At 40.5% G+C, this 21,499-nt stretch overlaps 1 protein-coding gene across 6 annotated transcripts in view; it reads left to right on the top strand.

Moving 5' to 3' along the window:
- Positions 1 to 21,499, top strand: part of tpk1 (thiamin pyrophosphokinase 1) — a 93,407-nt gene that overhangs the window by 41,754 nt on the left and 30,154 nt on the right. For 5 of the 6 annotated variants that reach the window (XM_088322391.1, XM_088322390.1, XM_088322387.1 and 2 more), the window contains 2 exons: positions 6,619 to 6,765; positions 14,232 to 14,340. In XM_088322391.1, coding sequence (XP_088178517.1) covers positions 6,619 to 6,765; positions 14,232 to 14,340 — 256 coding nt within the window. The remainder of the gene's footprint in view (positions 1 to 6,618; positions 6,766 to 14,231; positions 14,341 to 21,499) is intronic. The other variant, XM_088322392.1, reaches the window with a different exon arrangement.

Raw genomic sequence — 21,499 nt, 5'->3', positions numbered from 1 at the left:
CGAACAGGGTTCTGGAACGGATTATGGTCGAGAACCGAGGTTCCACTGTATGCACAAGCCAAGAAGTTGCAGTCTTCCTCGGCGCATATATTCCACCGGTCTAAATCTTACCTTTTGTACTCGAGCACCGCTGGCGGCCATTAGAAAAATTACATAAATTGGCCGCATCACTGAATAAGCCGCAGGGTTGAACGTTTGGGAAAAAAGTAGCGGCTTATAGTCCGGAATTTACGGTACTTCATCAGAACTATGTTGAGTAAAGGAAATTGCTCCAAAACATCACCAGTTAAAGTTTACATATGGTGACCAAAAGAAACAAACAATAATCAGGCTGTTTATCAAAAATATATTAAAAGATTGAGGCAATCTTATAACAGCTCCCAAAGATGTTTGAAGATGCCTTGACACTGACTGGCCGCAGATATGTTTGCATGAAAGCAGCCAAGTCAGTTTAACCTACCTCCCTAGATTAAATACTGTGTTTTGACTAATCACAGTCATTCTCATAAATCACAGAAAAGCAGAGTTAAGTAAATAACAATAAAAAATACTCAAGCCTGGTTATGTGCAAAATTTGAAACTTCGAGCATCTGAATTGCACATCAAGCCGACAACTGTGTGGAAAGCAAAAAAAGAATTTCATTGTGCAGGGAAACATGTTTTTTTACTGTGCATATGACAATAAACCCTTTGGATTGAAATGAATTTAAAAATAAACTCATCACAGAAACATCAAGATCAGTCTGAAATAAGATACTGGGAAAATATAAAACCGTGATAGCTCACCAAAGTCATCTTGCAGCCATCACGTTCAATAATAATACGCAACCATGATCCTCTTACATCCGTGAGTGTAGTAAATCCAAACATGTAAAATATTTACACACTCCAACACACGCAATAATGCAGACAAATAGAAGAAAAAAATCTGCCGAGAAGCATCTGCATCGATGGACGTTGCTTGTTGTTAGCTGTCTGTTTAGCCCTATAATTCAAATACAGACTAGTAAAACATGTTTTTGTGTTTTTTTTGAGTCTCCGTAGCAATGTGTGATTCACTTTCATCTTTTTCAGCCAATTGCAGGCTTTGTTTTGCCCCGCTTTAGCCTATGCGAGCCTGTAAATGCTAAAATGGACCCGCCTACCTCCGAATAACTGTAGCCAATAGTGACTGATTCAAATGATGATTGACACATTGGTTAGGAAATGAAACGCCGGTATATGTATCCCAGCATACACCGCGGACTACTTCCCCTACAGGGGAAAATCTCGGCGGCGGCTGCTTGCCTTAGTTGCGAGACCTTGTGACTCAATATGGATCCATACATAAGGTGCAAGGTCAGCTTTTAAAAAAAAATAAGGCTTTTTGGTGTGCCTTACAGTCGTGACAATCAATACTTATTTTATTAAAATCTCATTAAATAAAAAGGGCATCAGAGTACTTAAAATAATTCATTATAGACACTGATACGAAAGAAGTAAAACTTGTGAGAGATCTACATCCGAATAAAAAGAGTAAGTTTGTTCTACTTTGAATAAAGTCACAATGAAACATGCTGTAAATAGCTTATAACTGCACCACTGAACAGTATATCACACCCTTTTTTATGTAAATACAGTATGCTTTGTGCATTTTAGCTTATTCATTACCAGGAGAGTGAATAGTGGCAAGAAAGCAGGAGGAGGATGGAACTAAAGATATTGATAATTGAACAAACGAGACGCACTTGTGCGTATAAAAAAATATTAATAGTAAATAAAACTCTTAGCGCCAGTCAATCGACTTTTGGGAAAAACTGACTGAATGCCACACAAAAAGTACTTGCTTCTGAATAAAAACGGCTTAATTGTAGTCAGTAAGCTCTTCAGTCTTAACATTTGCCAAAGTCCAGCTAGCGGCTAACAAAACTTTAAGGGCAGAGACAAACGTAACTTTGGAGAGAATGTATTTTTGGATACGTTTGGCAGATCTTGCATTTTGATAGGGATCTCCATATTTATCTTTCTCATGTGCAAAATAGAAAAAAATATGCAGCCAGGCCCACCTAAAATTCCCTCTGGGTGAAAGTGAACTTTGCCAGGCTTGGCTCTTGTTTGACTATGAAGTCATCACAATGTGATATTTTCAGTGGTGTTTTTGAGTTATTCTGTTTTCAAAAACTAAAATGTAAAATGGTGTGTCCCTAGTACAGTAAGTATAATGAAACACTATTAATTATAATTATGGTAACCATGTTATTCTGGCTTTTTGGGGGTGAGCCTCAATTCTGAAAACATTTAGCTTCATCCATTCAGTGCTACTAAATATGAGTCATCTGTAGTTTACAACGCCAGTTTATAACAGACTACAAAATACACATTTTCTATGAAAACTGCGACAATTGGAAAAAAAATTGAAATGTTCATTTTTCTATTGACAATGTTGATTGCTCCTTGGTTATTTACGGTGCATTAGTGCCATCTGCTGGACACTTGCATTAAGCGCAGGTTTAGTATGGGGTTTGGTTTTGAACCACTTTCTACTTAAAAATGGCGCTACTACAAAAACAGTTTCACAATCTGAATATTCTCTTGAAACATTTTGAAGTATAACTTAAGGTTTGTTTGTCCACAAATTGCTTTATTCAATTTCTCTAGGTTTTATGTGTCCAAAGTGCTTTGGATTTCGAGTTTATGTGTGAATGTATTTTACATGGCATTAGCTCGGGAGGTAGAGCGCTCGTCTAGGGATCATGAGGTCGCAAGTTCGATTCCCGGCTCCTCCGTGTTATATGTCGAAGTGTCCTTGGGCAAGACACTGAATCCCTAATGCCCCCAATAAGGGTAGGTGCCTTGCTTAGCTGTGTGAGTGTGTGTGTGTGAATGGGTAAGTGTGAAGCACATTGTAGAGCACTATATAAATGCAGACCATTGACCGTTTACATGTCTACACCAAAATATACAATATTAAAATGAGGTATTTTGTGAAAATGTGTCATTTAGATTTGATTTTATTTGAAAAGCAAAATCAGAAAAGTTTGTTTACCAGTTTTCCTTTTAAAAGCATACCACATGTTTTTTGTGTGTGTGTGTTTTTTTTCTTCTTTTTTTGGAGTCCCTGTTGCGTGTGAGTGTAGCTCTGATCAATAACGACACATTTTATGTTCAGTTTTCTTTGTAGGTGTCAGGGCTGTAATATAAGATACACTTCTGCCCTTCCTCTCAATGGCTTTTTGTCCCTGATTTTTAAAGCTGCTTTTGAATCTCTGCTGAGTATTTGTCAGTCCGTCTGTTTGGTAGAGATAGGAGTCTAACAATCCATTTTTTGAAGCTGTTCTGATAGCCGTTGACACCGACCTCTTCCGTTGTTTGTCAGGATTTTTCGGCTTGTCTTTATCAGCCTGTATCCCCCACTGATTTTGTGTGCCTTTCAACTGTCTGTAACTAAGACACAACATCAAAACAAAAGTTTTATTTCCTTTGTCCTCACGCACGGTCATGTAAATTTGCATCCCTGCAGCCAGTTAAAACGGATTAAACACTAAGATTCAATCGTAGCAAGGTGATTTATAGGTTGTTTGGGCTGTTAAAAGATTCATCCTATTAGCTCAGGAACATTTTTTTCTCACCCGGCTTTTCCCAGGATTTTTAAAATGTTCCTGAATGTGTGTATCAATTACTTTTAAACGATCCGATAGGTAATTTCTATTATGTTTGTTTTAACAATTTACACTACAGTTTGCCAAACTAACAAAACTCACTATGCAGTTTTGAATGAAGCTCTGTGTTTGTTTACATAACAAAAAATCCTATCTATCTACCCTGGTCATATCCCTCAAGAGGGGTGACCAACAGCAAGACAAACACAAACAAAAACAAAGAAAATAAAAAGGAAAAAAAGGAGCAAAAAACACACACAAATTTTTTTGGACCATGGCCAACCCAAATGCCCAAACACCCAAACAAGTTAAGCACATCGGCACCCAATTTGGTCGGGTCAGAGTGACACAACACGCTTTTCTGTTCAACAGCAGGGCCCGACAGCTTTCACTTGTTTACCCCTGCCGCATGATACGGGTGCCCTGCCCATCCCTTAGAACACGTCTAAACATCCCACTATCCTTTTACAACACCTCTCCACACATCTCTACTTAACAAAAATGACTAGTGATATTTAAGATGATTAAAAATAGTCTGGTGTCACTGGTTTATGGTAGTGATATCAATTGCCCTGGCCAAAACATTCCCAATTAAAGTTCAGTTATACCGGAAAAAAACTAACCACCATGGAGTGTCCAAACGGCGTGCTACACAAATGGCATGCACCCTTACATTTTTGATAAAGATTCTTTCTAAATTCAGGTGAATTGGTGACTCCAAATTTTCCCTAGGTATGAGTAAGGGTATACATGGTTTTCTGTTTCTGTATATGCTTCCCCTTGTCATCAGTCAACTTACATAGTTATGCTGACAACACACAGCTCTACAATGCCGAGTCCCCTGATGACACAAGTCCTACAGATACCCTTTTAAAGTGCATTTCAGATATGAAGTCATGGATGGCAGAGAACTTCCGACAGCTCAACCAGGACAAAACAGAGGTCTTAGTCATTGGTCCAGGGAGTTAGAGAGTGATACTTTTACCAAAACTTCAAGAATTTAGACCTTTTGATTCCAATAAAAATGTGGGCTTTATTTTCTACTCCAGGCTCATTGAGCTCAATTTAATTCCATCCATCCATCCATCCATTATCTGCACAACTTATCCTCAGTAGGGTCGCAGGGGTGCTGGAGCCCAGCCTAGCTATCTTCGGGCAGTGGGCAGGGGACACCCTGAACTGGTTGGCAGCCAATCGCAGAGCAGAGACTGAGACAGACGACTCACACCTAGGGACAATTTGGAACGGCCAATTAACCTAGCATGCAAGTTTTTGGAATGTGGGAGGAAACCAGGGTGCCCGGAGAAAACCCACAAAAAATTTATTCCACATATCAAAACTAGAACTAAAACATTTTATCATTTTAAGAATATAGCCAGAGTTCGCCCATTTCTGTCTTGTGCAAACACGGATGTACTGATGCATGCTTCTATATATTCTCGTTTAGATTATTGTAATTCCCTGCTCTTTGTTCTTCCCAAAAAACCATTGCTAGCTTGCAAGTATTACAAAACTCAGCAGCATGTTTGCGTCCGGAGACTGAGAGGAGGGATCATATTACACCAGTTTTAAAATCACTGCATTGGCTCCCTGTGCCTTTCAGGATCATTTTTAAGGTGGATTAAAAAGCCTGCCAGGCCGCATGTGGCCCGCAGGCCATGTTTGTCCACCCTTTTCCTACAATTTTTCACCTATAGGTTGATAATTGTAAGACAACCTAAAGCAACTCTGTCAATGTTCAGATCATTACATTCTTGTGATAAAGTGCTTTACTTTTTGTATATATCCCCCCTCAAAATATTAGAATATCATGGAAAAGTATGATAGTAGACTGTTAGCCATCATTGTCAATACAAAAATAATAAAACGCTTGCAATATTTCCATTGTTTTAATGACATTTTGTTTTTTAATTGCATTACAGTAAATATAGAACGTTATCACAGTTTTCAATGTTTTTCTTTATATTGTTATGCCATTAGTTTTGTTTCCATTTTTCTTATTTTGAATTGTAAATTGTACTGCTGGAAATGTCATGTATGCACAGTGCTGCTATCTTAAGAAAGGTAAAATAAACTTTAGATTTAAGTGAACACACAAGTATGTTTTCACATTGTCTTTGGTCAGTGTTTGGAGGGAAAACTCAAGAAACTAAGTCAATAAGAAATCCTGGCGGTATTTGAGGAGAGTTGGAGTGCTAGTGCAGCTGTCAGCCTCTGACAGCGCCTCTGCCCTCTTAACTCTTTTGGGTTTTCAAGGCTGTCAGCAATGGTGTGACTAAGCCACGCTGGAAATTTGCATAAAGCTGTAATTGCTAAGAGGTGGGAGAAATGCAACCCGGCTTTAAGTTACAAAGAAAACAATTGCTTAAAAGTATTGTTGAACGCATTCCTGAAAAAAATGTAATGATTTAAGTTACTTTGTCTAAAAAGTATTTGAGTTACCAACCTGATTACTGACACCAAAAAGTAGAGTGTTACTCTGAAAGTAACTATCCTCTTACAAACACGGTATAAAGTCATAAGAAGCTATCTTAAACTGCTTTAAAATACCCACATTATACAATAAATAGAAGAAAACGTGTAAAGCCTTCATACTCATTGGATTTTCAATCTTGACAGCTTGTAAACAAACTCTTAGCCGAGACACTCCATCCATTTTGTCCCTGCTCTTCAAACCCTTCAAGATCTAACTATATTCACACTTCAGTGATTACTGTTCTGGTCAAGGGGGTGTCCAGTAAGTGGAGCAAGAGCACTCAATTATAACATTACATTTTAACTAAATATCTGCATTTAAAACCCAGTAATAATGAAAGTAGAGTCAAAAAGTGTAATTAACGCATTACGGTTCCTGTTACAGAGAAAGGTAATCGTGTTAGTCCTAACACTAATGTCAAAGTCTTATTGTTTCAACATTTCTTTGGTGCAAGCAACTAAAAATGTTACCAAGCCAAGTGAACTTCAAATACTTTTAATGCAGGTGGATGCTATCGTGACCCTCGGCGGTTTGGGGGGAAGATTTGACCAGACGATGGCTACTATTGAAACACTCCATCACGCTTTGTCTATGACACAGCTCCCACTATTAGTCATCCAGGAGACAAACATGGCTTGTCTACTCAGACCTGTGAGTTTTATTATTTCTTATCTGAATCGATATACTTTATTTTTCATTATGTTTGACTTTGTTATAATGTGTTTTTTTTCCTGTGTAGGAGTAGAGCACTAGTTTAGGCGCTTAAGATGACAATGCTGGTTTTCAGCAAAGATTCTTCTTTACAGTATAGAAACACAGAGGGTTTTTTTTCTTTTAGTACAATAAACAACGCTAGTTTTCACTTCTCAAAAAGCACTACAAACAAAGCACTACACATAGTTTCCATTTGCTAGCTTTGTTTAAAAATGCTAGTTTAGACTGTAGAAGAAGATGGTGGGTGGGTGGATTTTTTCATCTCTTAACCACTAGGAAATGAAATGATTTATATAGCGCTTTTCAAGTCAATGACTTCCCAAAGCGCTTTACAGTGGGCTTCACATTTCCCAATAGCGGCCGTGTATTGCAGCCATGTAAGACGCTAACCTGCTTATTGGAGGTATTAGGGGTTCAGTGTCTTACCTAAGGACACTTCGACATGTAACACGGACAAGCCGGGATTCGAACTGGGATCCCTTAATCCCAAGACGAGCGCTCTACCTCCTGAGCTACTGCCACCCCCAGGAACGCGAGGGCACCATTTTCTGTGGTGTGTCTTAGGCAAGTACTGCCTGGTGGCGCCCTTCCCTTTCAGGGCCAACACATGTTTCCACCTGGTAGAAGACTTTTTTTATTTAAGTGTAGAAGAAAAAAATGCTGGTCAAACTATCTCAGGATTGGGTTTTTGTTTGTGTATTCTCTAAATCATCCTTCATTGGTTTATTAATGAGGTATTTAAAGAATAATTATTTTGTCAACATTACAAATATTGTTGCTTCTATGTAAAAACGAACATATCTGGATTTTTAATTAATAATGCTAATATTAATGGGACAATGTGTACTATTTTGTGCCTCCTAGTGGTACAAAAATGATTTGAATATTAGGCAATGATACATGAACTATCATACCAATGTTAAAAAATCGTAGGTTGAGAAATTTGTATTTATTTCCCATAGTGAAATCCATATCTAGAGGTCAACGCCATGTTTATCTGAAAGCTTGAGAACTAAAACCAGTGCCACAGAGCAGAGTGTAGCAGCATTAGACAACAGTAACACCTAGTGGTCAAATATGACACATTAGGGCTTTAATGAATAAGCGTTTTTTTTCATCCCCCTGAAAAACAAATTTTGGAGATGTCTTTCCCTCACAACCGCGACACTATGTGAGTTCTGTACAAAGATGCTTGTTTTTAGTATCATTAATCGATGGATAAAACTTGAAAACATGATGTAGTACAAAACACAAACTTGAAATATTATTTTACTTTTTACCAGATAGGCTTGTTGTATGGTGTGTGTATTTTCTTCAAGCATAGAAGAAAAGGACGTTTTTTTGTTGCACGTGAAGTTTAACATAGTATGGCAGACAGATAGAAAATATGTTAATTTACATATACTAGTTTTGTGCAAATATGTTAATTTCAAGCTTGTTTCACAGTAGATGAAAACAATGCCAGTTATTGGTGCGCTAAAAACATAACATCACATGAAAAGCAAACACAAAATTGTGTTTTTATTTCTGAATTTCTTATTGTATGCAGAGAAGCTTTTTCTGGTCATAGAAGAAAATGCAGCTTGTTTTTCAGTGCGCCTAAAGCATGACACAGCACGCAATTCAAGCACAAAACATTTTTTTTTGCTTGCTAGGTACATGGTAAACTGAGGGGGATGCGTAGTTTACATCAAAAATTAAGATGATAATTAATCCATACAAGTTGGAGGATGCAACACTGATAAGTACATAGTTTAGTACTCAAAATTAAAGCGAAGCCATCAATGAATTTTGACCATGCAAGGAGAACAGGAGAGGACTGCACAAAAACCAGCTGATGCAAAAATTCAAATCGTTTTAAAAGTCCTCTCCTAAGCCCTTCAGTCTCATTAAATCTCCTAGGTCAGTGAGCCGTGAGACCCTATCTAGTGTGCCGCTGGAATTTGCCCAATTTTATCCTTCCAAAAAATCAGGCCTTTATTCAGTATTTTTGCTATCTTCAGACGAGGAACTGTAATAGTCATCTATATCAGTAGGTGGCAGTAGATTTTTATATATGTTTTATATATTAATTATCTGCTCATGAGGTAGCAAATTGTCCCTAGGTGTGAATGAGCGAGCGAGTTGTCTGTCCCTGTGTGCCCTGCGATTGCCTGGCAACCAGTTCAGGGTGTCCCCTGCCCGATGATTGCTGGGATGGGCTCCAGCACCCCCGTGACCCTACTGAGGGTAAGCTGTGCAGCTAATGAGATGAGATGAGATGAGAGATTATTTTCTTATTTTTATATACTAATTACCTACTTATGAGGTAGTACAGTAAAATATTTGACATTTTCAAACATTTTCGACGGACAGTGTGCCTCGGAACTTTTTTATTAATAAAAGTGTACCTTGGTTCAAAAAGGGTTGAAAAACACTGTCCTAGGTCACCAAAAGCATACGCGCCCTGAAGGGTGTAGTATCCAAAGAACAGCAACATGATTTGCCAAAACTGATAATGGTGTAAACAGTGCATAATTGTCTAAATAACAAACAACCTTGGACTCCTAAGCAATCTCCAGGTGTTCAAACAGAACTACAGCTTTTATTGTAAGCAAGCAGAATAAACATATCAAACACCAAAAAGGGTGCAAAAAACGTGTTCTAAGGAGAAAACGTATTTTGATTTTACACGATATACAATGCTGTCATTGAAAACTATTGTGACAAACAGTCCAGAAAGTATGTTAACCAAACAAATGACTTTACAGTTGAAGTATGTTTCCGTCTGAAATTCAAAAACCCAAGTTGACGGACTGTCCAAAAAATCCATTTCCGTCTCACTGCCAGCATCCACCTTTTTCTCTCCCCCTAAATAATCAAAAGCATTCACACTTGTGTGCGCTTATGATGCCCCACTTTGCTGCTCCGTATGAGATAAAGTGAGCCTTGTTTGATGCTTCCCGAATTGAATTTCCTCAATGCCAGGCACGTGCTGGTGTCCCTGCCCTTGATTGCCTTCACAAGTAGGCCCCGCTGCCGACATTTGCGGCACACTTCCCCTTTGTTTGCCTCTATCCCCTTTCCATTTTCTCCCGTTTTGTTTATTCTTAAGATCTTCATGCAAGGCTGCTGCCCGTTTTCGGTAAAACCGTATTATAGTTGACGTAATTGCCTCGCATGTGCTCTCTTGCTACTTCTTGTCATTATTCCAAAGGCGGGTTGTCATTTGCTGCTTTATATCTCGACACCTCCAATTAATCTTACTCCAGCTAGGGTAAATTAAGCTCATTTGTCAACACAATGCCAATTTGCCGGCAACTGATGAACGCAAGTGCCTGTACATGAAGGTGAGTGTGACCTTTGAAAAGCCTAGACCTATTTTGCGAGTTTACATTTGTAATGGAAGTGGTTCCCAGTTGGAAGTCAACATGCTCGCCAATTTACCATAAAAGGCTAATTACTTGCTTCCTTTTGTTCGGATTTCGATTTACAATATGTTCAGTGGCTAATCTGATGTCAGACTAAGGAAAATATTTCAAAAGGTGCTTGTATTTTTCCGTTGGAAAAATGAAGCTTCATCAAGCCTTATCCTGTTTTACTGATGTAGCTGAAACTTTATCAACTTGTACCTCGAACCCTCGTTTATTGTAGGGGTTCGTTCCAAAAGAATCAGTGATGGGTGAAATTGGTGAAGTAAAAAAAATATAAATTTTTTGTTACCATTATACAATTAAATACACTTATAAGTGCAGACAATTTCAAAGTTGAGTTTTAGGGAAACTTGAAATTGCAAGAGAATTTGCATATTTTTCAAGGTTTATTACGTACCTGTACACAGTACGGCAATATTCACAGAGTGCAACTCATTTTCCTGTGGAAACATATTGAGCATATTGACAAATTAATAGAATCCAACCAATAAAGGAATGTTTTGGAGTAAAAATGTATTTTCCATCCTGTAAAACTATTTTTAAGCGCATCCTCAAAATATGTCTTTGGCAAAATATTGTCATACATAAGGTGTACTGGACTATAAACCGCATGAAATTAAACCTACTCTCAGGGTTGCATTTAAAAAAAAAAAAAATCAGAAAATGAAAATGTATTAAATGACATCACTTTGGAATATTGTTTCACTATTAAAACAAATTAGTTTATTTATAAATGGCTACCCTAGGATTCCATTATATATATGTATATCAAATTTTATTGGCCGTAATTTCCAGTCATTACAGGGAAAATCATTTGAGACAGTTTGTATGAACATCTGACCATTTGATGTAGCTTTATAGTGTGGTGCAACTGAAAACATGTGCTAAAAAGCACAAGGAAGAAAACAAACTATGGAGACTCACAGTGACAATTCTGCACCATTTGTCTTCTTTTTTTTTTCTTTTTTTACCCAGCCTTTTGTAAGTTTTTTGTTTTTGGGGTACGGTTTTAAGTCAGTTAAGGAACCAAGGACATGTTAAACTGCAATGTTATTGATACACAAGAAGAAGAAGAGGAGAAAGTTTAGCCAATCAAAATTCAGAACACAACGCACGATGCAAATCAATGAAGTAGTGAGACCATTAAAGGTGAACTGCATTCAATTGACGGTTCATTCTATTGCATCTTAAAACAAACAATCGTTGCAAAAATATTTTGTATCATTTTACGAGGTTTCATTTTCCTTTCAGATTCAGATTCAGATTCAGATCTACTTTATTGTCATTCTAGTACACGTGTATACAGAACGAAATGTCGATGGATCTGACTCCCACAGTTTCCCTCAGTGTCCTTCAGTGTACAGATATAAATAAAGCTGTATTGTGTTATTTACCATAGTGCCGATAGTGCAAGAAGAGACGCTAACCAGATGTGCAAGATGGGCAGTCAGGTTAACAAGTCAGGTACACAGTACCATTATATTGTAAACAATAACACTGTAAGTAATAACACTGTAAGTAACAATAGTGCAGAGATCAAATGTGCAAGGAGTGGCAAGCTATAAAAAAAACTGCCACTAGTGCAAAAGTCAAATTAGCAGCCGTTTAGATTTAAGTTAACTATATGTTAGATTGACCATTTAACAGTCTAATGGCCAGGGGGACTAGACTATTGCGGAGCCTGGTGGTCCTGCACCGCACACTGCAGTACCTCTTCCCAGAGGCTAGCAGAGTGAATAGTCCATGATGGGGGTGAGAGGGGTCCCCGGTAATGTTCTTAGCATGGGATAAGCAGCGCTTCTGGCCAATGTCCTGAATGGAGGGAAGTGTAGTCCCGATTATTTTCTCCGCTGTCCTCGTTACCCTCCTCACACTACCCCAGTCGGTAGCGCTGCAGCCTCCACACCACACAGAGATACAGCTGGTCAGGATACTCTCTATGGTGCCCCTGTAGAATGTGATGAGGGATGGTGGGGGCAGGTGGGCTCTCCTCATCCTCCGCAGGAAGTACAGGCGCTGCTGTGCCCTCTTAACCAGAGATGCAGTGTTCACGGACCAGGTGAGTTTGTTTGTGATGTGCACCCCTAGGAACTTGATACTGCTGACAACCTCCACAGCCTTGTTGTTGATGCAAAGTGGGGCATGGTTGGGCTGGTTTTTCCTAAAGTCGACAATGATCTCTTTAGTCTTGTCAACATTCAGGACCAGGCTGTTGTCCTTGCACCAGCCCACCAACTGCTCCACTTCCTCTCTGTAGGCCAGGTCGTTGTCATCCCTGATGAGGCCCACCACCGTTGTGTCGTCAGCATACTTCACGATGTGGTTTGTGGCGGACCTAGGGACGCAGTCGTGTGTCATCAAGGTGAACAGCAAGGGGCTTAGGACGCAGCCTTGGGGGGAGCCCGTGCTGAGGTAGATGACATCTGAACTGTTCTGACCTATCCGCACAGATTGGGGTCTGTCACAGAGGAAGTCCAGCAGCCAGTTCCGCAGGGGGGTGTTGAAACCCAGAAGCCCCATTTTGTCTACCAGATGTTGTGGGATGATGGTGTTGAATGCTGAACTGAAGTCCAGGAACAGCATCCGCACATGGGTGTTCTTCTCCTCTAGGTGTGTCAGGCTCAGGTGAAGCGCAGAGGAGATGGCATCCCTGGTGGAGCGGTTTGTCCTGTAGGCAAACTGAAAGGGGTCGAATGAAGAGGGGAGACTGGAGGTGATGTGCTCTTTAACCAGTCTCTCGAAGCACTTCATTATGATAGGAGTCAGTGCAACGGGCCGGTAATCGTTGAGTGATAAGATCTGGGTTTTCTTTGGCACTGGGATGATGTTGGCAAATTTGAAGCATGATGGTACTTTGGCTTGGTCTAGCGAGGTGTTGAAAATGTCTGTTAGTACACAAGCCAGCTGATCAGCGCACTCCCTAAGTACCCGCCCCGGAATGTTGTCCGGGCCTGGAGCCTTCCTTGTGTTGACCCTTCTCAGGGTCTTCCTCACGTCAGATGAGTCCAGGTGGAGTGCTCTTTCGTCCTGATTTGGAGCCGCTTTCACTGCAGGGGTGCTGTTTTGTGCCTCGAACCTACCAAAGAAATTGTTGAGGTCATTCAGAAAGTCCATGCTAGTGTTCTGCACTGGGGTGGTGTTTGGCTTGTAACTGGTGATGGCCTGGATGCCTTTCCACATATCCCTGGTGTTGGTTGTGCTGAGGAAACGTTCCTGAATCTTTTGACTGTACGTTCGCTTTGCTAGTCTGATGGCACGGTTCAGGTTAGCCCTCGCTGATAACAGCGCCTCCTTGTCACCAGATCTAAAGGCAAGGTTACGTACTTTTAGTTGATTGCGTATTTCAGCAGTCATCCAGGGCTTCTGATTGGCACGGGTGCATATAGTTTTGTTATTGCTGACGTCTTCTGCGCATTTACTGATGTAGGCTGACACAGAAATGGCGTACTCATCTATATTTATTTTGTTGTTGTAAGTGGCAGCCGATTTAAACATGTCCCAATCAGTGCACTCAAAGCAGTCTTGTAGTGCCTCCATAGCCCCCTCAGACCACACCCTCACCTGCTTCACTGTTGGTCACCCTTTCACCCTTATTTTAGTTCCATTTCCAGTTCATGTGTTTTGGGTCTTTACCCTTGGCAGCTATCCTACAGAATGCTTACACTGCACTAAAATACATTTTTTTCACAGAGTTCAAGAGACTTAAACTTAAAAAAATGATTCGTTGATCTAGTTTGTATAATGACTTAGTCGTAGTATAATTTCCCATTGACATTAATAGAATTTAATCTGCTCCAAAACATTATACTAACCTTTTTTCAACCTGACTGCAGAGAGAACTGGTGCCAATGGGAGAGCAGTAGTAGCTGCAGAAATGCATGACATGTCATAGTCTTTTTCTTTTGTATGGTTTATGTGTGTATAGAAAGACGCGCACACGTGATAAGAGCACATGCATCAAAATAGAAAATGTCTGGATTCTGTTTGCAGGGAAACCATAAACTCCAGGTGAACTCGGGCTTGGAAGGGGATTGGTGCAGCCTTATTCCAATTGGGGGACCCTGCTTAACAACCACTACTGGACTCAAATGGAACCTGAGTAAGTCCAAAAAACACTATGCTATTCTTGCTGATAAATATCAGCATCATGGCTAGATAATAATATAAAAGGGGTGGAAATACACTCCAATAAAATAATTATGGTTGTCCTGTTTTCATTCTTTCCGAATTCCTTCCACTTATTTATGTTATCCCACACTGTTCCACTCTACATTTACATTACTCCTTAAGTTTTTGGGAATAGAAACATGCTTATTTTCACATTGAAGGTTTATATAATTGATATGAATTTAAATAAACAGTATTAATTCCATACCATCATTCAATGTTTGTCTACTTTATTGAATTACCGTAAATTCCGGACTACAGAGCGCACCTGATTATAAGCCGCGCCCACCACATTTTAAGGGGATAGTCGCTTTTGTACTTACACAAGCCACACCTGCATATAAGCCGCATGCGCCCACATTAAAACATGTAACATGATCACAAAATTAACCCAAACCCTACTTTGAGTCCCGCGATCTTAACTAAACATAAAGTACGCAGTTCAGAAACCACAGCCGGCAAATGACGGAAAATGATACCGGTACTTAACATTGGTTGCAGACCTGCAGAGTCCGGGTCCCGTTAAAAGTAATCCAAGGAAAAAAAGTGTATATTTCCAAAGGTAAGGGTGGGAAAAATATATATCCACTATTGTCTGCCGTGTCCACAAACACTCACCTTTACCGGTCCCCACTTCCCGTGATCCCCCGCGTCTGTTACGCCCCTTCTTTTTAATTGGTCAGTGCAAGACTTATCAGAATAAGTGTCCAAAATAAATACAAATAAATACATTACAAAAATATACAGTTGCAAATACATATTATACATGTCATCTCATCTCATCAGCTGCACCGCTTATCCTCTACATGGTTACACATACTTACAAAGAAAGACGGTACACCCAGAGAGTTTTCAAAGCTTTAATAATAATATTATAACTTTCATCCCAAACCGTGCCTGTGAAGGGTAGCAAAACGCTACTCGGAACAAGCTGGCAGCACAGTGAACCGGTCTGTTAAAAAAAAACACACCATACTTGCAGAAACAACGGTAAACCGTTCTTATCTTCCTCCTTACAACCGACGTCATCAAAGTCGTCTTCCCCAGTATGGGCAAGAGAGTTTATCATATAGACTTTGTCCCACGCTCCCTTATTCAAAAACACGCTAGCAACACGCTCGCAAGGTAAAGTATGCGTGCAGTAGCTCTGTTCCCTTCTTTATTGGACTGCTCGATTGCGTTTAGCTTGTAAGCTGCGTCATGTGCCTTGAACTCGAGCGCCGCTGGCGGCTGTTAGAAAAATTACATGAATTGGCCGCATCACTGAATAAGCCGCAGGGTTGCAAGTTTGGGAATTTACGGTAGTCGTTCCATAGTCAAACCAGCAATGGGCAGCACGGCGGCGCGGTGGTTAGCGCGTGTACGGCACAGTTCTGAGGTCATGGGTTCAAATCCAGCTACCAACCTTCCTGTGCGGAGTTTGCATGTTCTCCCCGTACTTGCGTGGGTTTCCTCCCAAATTCCAAAAACATGCATGTCAGGTTAATTGGCCGGTCCAAATTGTCCCTAGGTGTGAATGAGCGAGAGAGTTGTCTGTCCCTTTTTGCCCTGCGATTGGCTGGCAACCAGTTCAGGGTGTCCTCTGCCCACTTCCCGAAGATGGCTTGGATGGGCTCCAGCACCCCCGTGACCTTTCTGAGGATAAGCGGTGCAGATAATGGATGGATGGATTGATAGTCAAATCAAGAACCATTAATCACCATAGATGTGTAGCGGCCTTTATAATGAGCCTAATTTTTAATTGAGTTCCATTATCTGTTGCTCAAAGAAACCCAATACAAACCGATGTGGCCCCTCATTAGAGATAAGATTTAATATCCTAACAACAAACCGAATTTCACCCCTCATCCTACCGAGTCCTCACAAATAAAATATGAAAGTGGAAAACATGGCTCGCTCTAAACGTCTTCAAACAAGTGGTTTGTATGTTTCCACCGGATAGAAAATGTGCTCATATGAAAGGTTGCATGCGCAAATTACGCAGCAAATTATTAAGCACTGGAAATGCAATCAGATGTTCATCTGAGGAGCCCTGTGGACTTATCCCCAGACCTCGCCTCATAACCAGCTGGGTTCTTAATGAGTTGGCACAAACGAAACACACTGCCGCCTGAGGGGAACCTGGGCCGTCTGTCAAGGGATTGTGAGTCTGCAGCATGCTTCATATTGTGATTACGTTTCGGAGCATCTACGCGCTTGTGCAAGCCTGCTGTGTGTGTCCTTGGACATGTTTGCACAGTATACATGTTTGAATTGGTGTCTGAGAGCTTCTTTTTAGTTCATTATTGTTTGTGGTTGAAGAAGCCGTGGTATAACAATAGTGTTTTTCTTCAGAATTTTTACGAAATATTTTTTTCTTTGTGCATCTTATGTCTATGAATTGGAGTGCAAGACACTTAAATACAGGCATGAGTATCCCTCACTTTTAGGGGAAATTCACTGTTTTGAAGTTAAAGAGGGTGACCTACATGAATTGTAAAGATCCGAGGAGAAAATGTTTTGAGGTGAGAGAAGGATATTGAGAGATTTCCCAGAGTGAATCAGGCGTTTTAGGCGGTGTGTGACGTCATACCAAAGTTAGATACAATTGAATATTTCCTTTGCATGTATATTTTTTTATCAAGGTAGTTAATCACAAGTATATATGTTACACCTTCTGTAAGTTGTATTTACTGAATGCTATTTTCTATGTTCATATTCTCATCTTTAGTCTCCATAGTTTGTTTTTTTCCTTGTGCTCTTTAGCACATGTTTTCAGTTGCACCACACTGTAAAGCTACATCAAATGGTCAGATGTTCATACAAACTGTCTCAAATGATTTTTCCTGTAATGACTGGAAATTATGGCCAACTACTTTCGGTTTTGACCCCCTGCTATAAAGTAATTTCACTTTGTGGTCCCCACCCCGGAAAGGATTAATGTTGGTCTGCTGTAATATTAAGTATTCTATGCAGTCTCTCGGGGCAAACAGGGTCAGATGATAAGATGGGACATTGTGGAAAGGAAAAACATAACCTGGAAGGACACGTGGGTCATGGAAGCAAGGCCGTTGAGTTTGTTATCAAAGCTAACTTATGACGCTCCTGCAACACAGTTTGATGAAGACCCGGCGTGTGCCATTTGTCCCATGCCACCACCCTCAAACACATTATCATAGGGTGAAAAAAACGGTCTCACCCAAGGGCATAACACATTGCATCACAACCAAGTCTTAAAATTCCTTGCGTCCACCATTGAGGACAAGCAAGCAGCCACCAACTCCCTACCACCACAACCACTCAACCACCAGAAGGCAAGCACTCTTGTCCGTGAAGGGGCTAAGATAGCCAAAGTCAGCTCCATACCAACTGAGCAAGGCCAGCTACACGGGACTGGAGGATGCTGGCTGATCTTGGCCAGCAGCTTGTGATTCCACAGACTGCCACAACCACCCTGAGACCGGATTTGGTGCTCTGGTCCCCTTCACCGAAAAAGGTGTTCATAATCTAGCTCATAGTACCTTGGAAGGACTCTGTGGATAGGGATTCTGAGCATAGACACCTATGGTATGCCAAGTAGCAGCTGAAGCACAAAATTGTGGCTGGAACATTGGTGTGTTGGGCTGGAGAACCCTTGTGGCAGGATCTGCCACCAAACTGTTGGTTGACCCGGCAATCTGGGGTCAAACCCTGCGCAGTCATCAAAGCTGCATCAGAGGCACACAAAAAAGCACCCAATGGCTGTTCATCATAAGTAAAAACCTGTCCTGGGCCCCCAAGTAGCAGGCCAGGAGGTATGTGGCCAGCTTAGGCATAGTCCCATGACAAGTGTGCTCCCCAACACACAGACTCTCTTATGACAAGATAGACCCAAGCCCCAGCTGATCACCCAGTGGCTAGTCACCCGTAGAGTGGGCGGAAACGCCCAGTGACCCAGGTGACCCAGGGTGATACTACTGGCAATATGTCCCAAATTACAATGCAGCCAACAACGCCAATACACACATACTCTCAAGCATGTGCCACTGCCAGTAATCTACATCCTACATCATGTGTTCTTCAAATTGTATTCTATTTCGGTGCATTTTTTAAATATCTTTAAAAATGTATAATTGTGAGATGATCTTCGATCCGAGTGAAACAATTCAAGAAAATATTACTTCTAGTTTAGGTGCTTTGATTGCATAGAGAGAAACAGGATGCTGCTTTTCAAGACTCCTGTTATGTCATTGGTGGATGTATTATTGGTGGTTTTGTCTAGAATCTCTCTAAAACCTGTGCGTGACACATATACATAATTTCTCCTTTAAAGATATCATTTAGACATTGGATCAAAGTCTGGCCAATTAAAAATACATGAGTTTTGGTTTTCTCATCACAGCCTCGACGGGCCCACGGATATGTTGTGACCGCTTACATCAAGAACTCATTAAAAACCCTTGCTTTAAGAATATCAAGTTCAGCATGAGATCATGTTGTCAGTCAAACCTTCAGTTTGAGTTTAGATTCTTAGGTTTTTTTTGCAGTTGTTGGTGCACGAGTTGCTGAATTACTCTTACACCACAGTGACTTTATAGTCAGTCCACTTTTTGACATCCTCCCTTAATAATTCAAATCGTTGCAGACTTAGATTAGACCCAGAACGATGATGGAACGAAGCTCAGCTCCCGCTCTGAGGATGCAAAACGTCAGCTCAAATTTTTGTTAAAGTTGCTGCTGTGTATCTCTGATTAAGATTTGTTTTTTTTGTCCCACTATTTATTTCATTTTTTTTCCTCTTAACTTACTTTCTTTTATATAATTTTGCTGTTATCATCTCTGTATCCAAATAGCACAATTAAATATCTGTTTGCCTTTTGGTCCAAGATGCATATCTGGGTCTTTATGATGCTTCACTTACAGTATAGAAATATATAAACACATGAAATTTAGTGAATACTTAAGTGGAATAAAGTAAAATAAAGGAATTACAGTTTTAAACTTGCCTAGATTTGACTCTCAAGGCTGAGAAGGCGTTGAAGGACGGTTTACATTTAATTGATTTTGGTTGTTCATAGTTCACACTTGGACCCATGAGTAGTAAGAGCACCAACTATTGGGCAAGTACAGCCTTTCAGCGCCCATCCCTTTTCCAGACCGTAGTTGGGCAGGACAGTGTTTGCTCCCCCACGTGAAATAGATATTGTCAAGACCAGAACAGAGAAAGGACCCACTTGCGTACGTTTCTCTCAGTTTTATTGGGAAGAAGGGAAAGGATTGCACACGAGACCCGGTGATCGCTGGTCGCAGGGAGCAGGTTGCTCTGAACACGGAAGTGGTACTTCCCTGGCGAGCGATGGCGGTGTCGGGAGCGAAAAAAGCAGGTCAGTAGCCGGGAGAGGAGAGCAAAAAACGTGACCGAGATCAGAAAATGGGTCGGTGCCGGGAAACAGACGGTAGCCAAAACAGGAGTGAGTCAGGGTCGAAAAGCTTGCCTAGCGTAAACTGAGGTTCGTAGACGGACTGACAACAGGTGACAGAAAGGAGTGAGTTTAAATAGGGACAGGAAGCCAATCAGTCTGAGGCATTTGGCGCCAAAGGAGCGGGCACAGGTCCATCACATCAGTAATCATGACAGGTATTACTAGTTTCAATGGTTACTAGTAGTAGGGGGAAAAAACTGACAACATATATTTTTGTGGGTTAACATATTTGGGGAGTTTACTGACAACGATGGATGCACGAACCTCCTGTGCATGTGAGGGAATTATGAAATGGCCATGTCAAAATGATCTACCTACTACTATAAAAATGCAAAACGTATTTATTAACAAATGTAGCCCATTGACTATTGTTTATTTGTACCATAAATGTTGATGTATCTTGTACTACTGCATAAGCCCATATTTTGCAAATCAACACAGTACATTTTTGTCACAACCTTACTGTTATTCCTTCCACTGAATGGAATCAGCCAGGAAAGCACAGTCTGGACGGTAGCTGCTGAAAGCCAGTTTCGAGCACGCTTCTAAATGACCATGAATTATGGTAGAACGTTTTTTGGACCTAATAATCTTATTGTGGGAGAAGGCTGACTCACCTGAATAATAATGCAGTCAAGTAGGTAGCACATTTCCTCATACTAGGGTACCTTTTCTCTGTGAGTAAGTCCCAAAACTCTCCACAAGCCCCGGACTTCTGCTCAATGTAAGCTTGCAGTCTCAAAATCTGATCTTCCACTCCAGAAAAGTTCAGGTGGAACAACCTAAAAGGATACTCTTAAATACTACCAGGGAAAAACAATAGTAACTGAAAATCGTCTTCATTAATTCTAAAACAATATTTAAAATATTTAGCAGCTGTTTTGTTCCCCTTTATTTTCTTATTTTGAATAAAATAGCACTTGAAATTAGCCAAATGGAGTAGGTAGTTACACAGCTTTAAATATAACAGGTCATATTGCACCTTTTATGTCTGTTGACCTCAAAGTTCAAGCCGGTACGTCTGACTTGTTGAATCAAGCCTGATGGGCAGAAAGAAGAGGGAGGGCAGAGCAGACATTTCAAGAGCTCAGAGATTGACTTGGCTCAAAGGGATTTGTTGAGACAGCTGTATGACAGAAGGACTGCGCTGCAGTAATGACTGCAAGGAGGAAATAACGTACTAAATAATGAAGAGATTAGACTGTGGCAAAGTAGATATGTCGGATAATAAGAAGGGCAACGTTAGTGAGGGTTGAGAGTATACCGTAAATTCCGGACTATAGAGCGCACCTGATTATAAGCCGCACCCACCACATTTTAAGAGGAAAACCGATTTTTTACTTATACAAGCCTCACCTGTATATAAGCCGCATGCGCCCATATTAAAAAATGTAACACAAACACAAAATTAACCCAAACCTGACTAAGTCCCGCGATTGAAACTGAGTTTCCTTCATAAAAGTACACAGTCAGAAAATCACAGCCGGCAAAATGAACGGAAAATAATACCGGTACTTAAGGTTTGATGCAGACCTGCAGAGTCCGGGTCCCGTTGAAAGTAATCCAAGGAAAAAAGTGCATATTTCCAAAGGTAAGGGTGGGAAGTATATATATCCACTATTGTCCGCCTCGTCCACAAACACTCACCTT

This window comes from Urocampus carinirostris, chromosome 18 (assembly GCF_059441175.1).
Source record: "Urocampus carinirostris isolate Australia breed hairy pipefish chromosome 18, RoL_Ucar_1.0, whole genome shotgun sequence".
In the NCBI taxonomy this organism is placed as follows: domain Eukaryota; kingdom Metazoa; phylum Chordata; class Actinopteri; order Syngnathiformes; family Syngnathidae; genus Urocampus; species Urocampus carinirostris.
The sequence above is the reverse complement of the archived record's forward strand: the minus strand, read 5'-3'. Positions and strand labels throughout refer to the sequence as shown.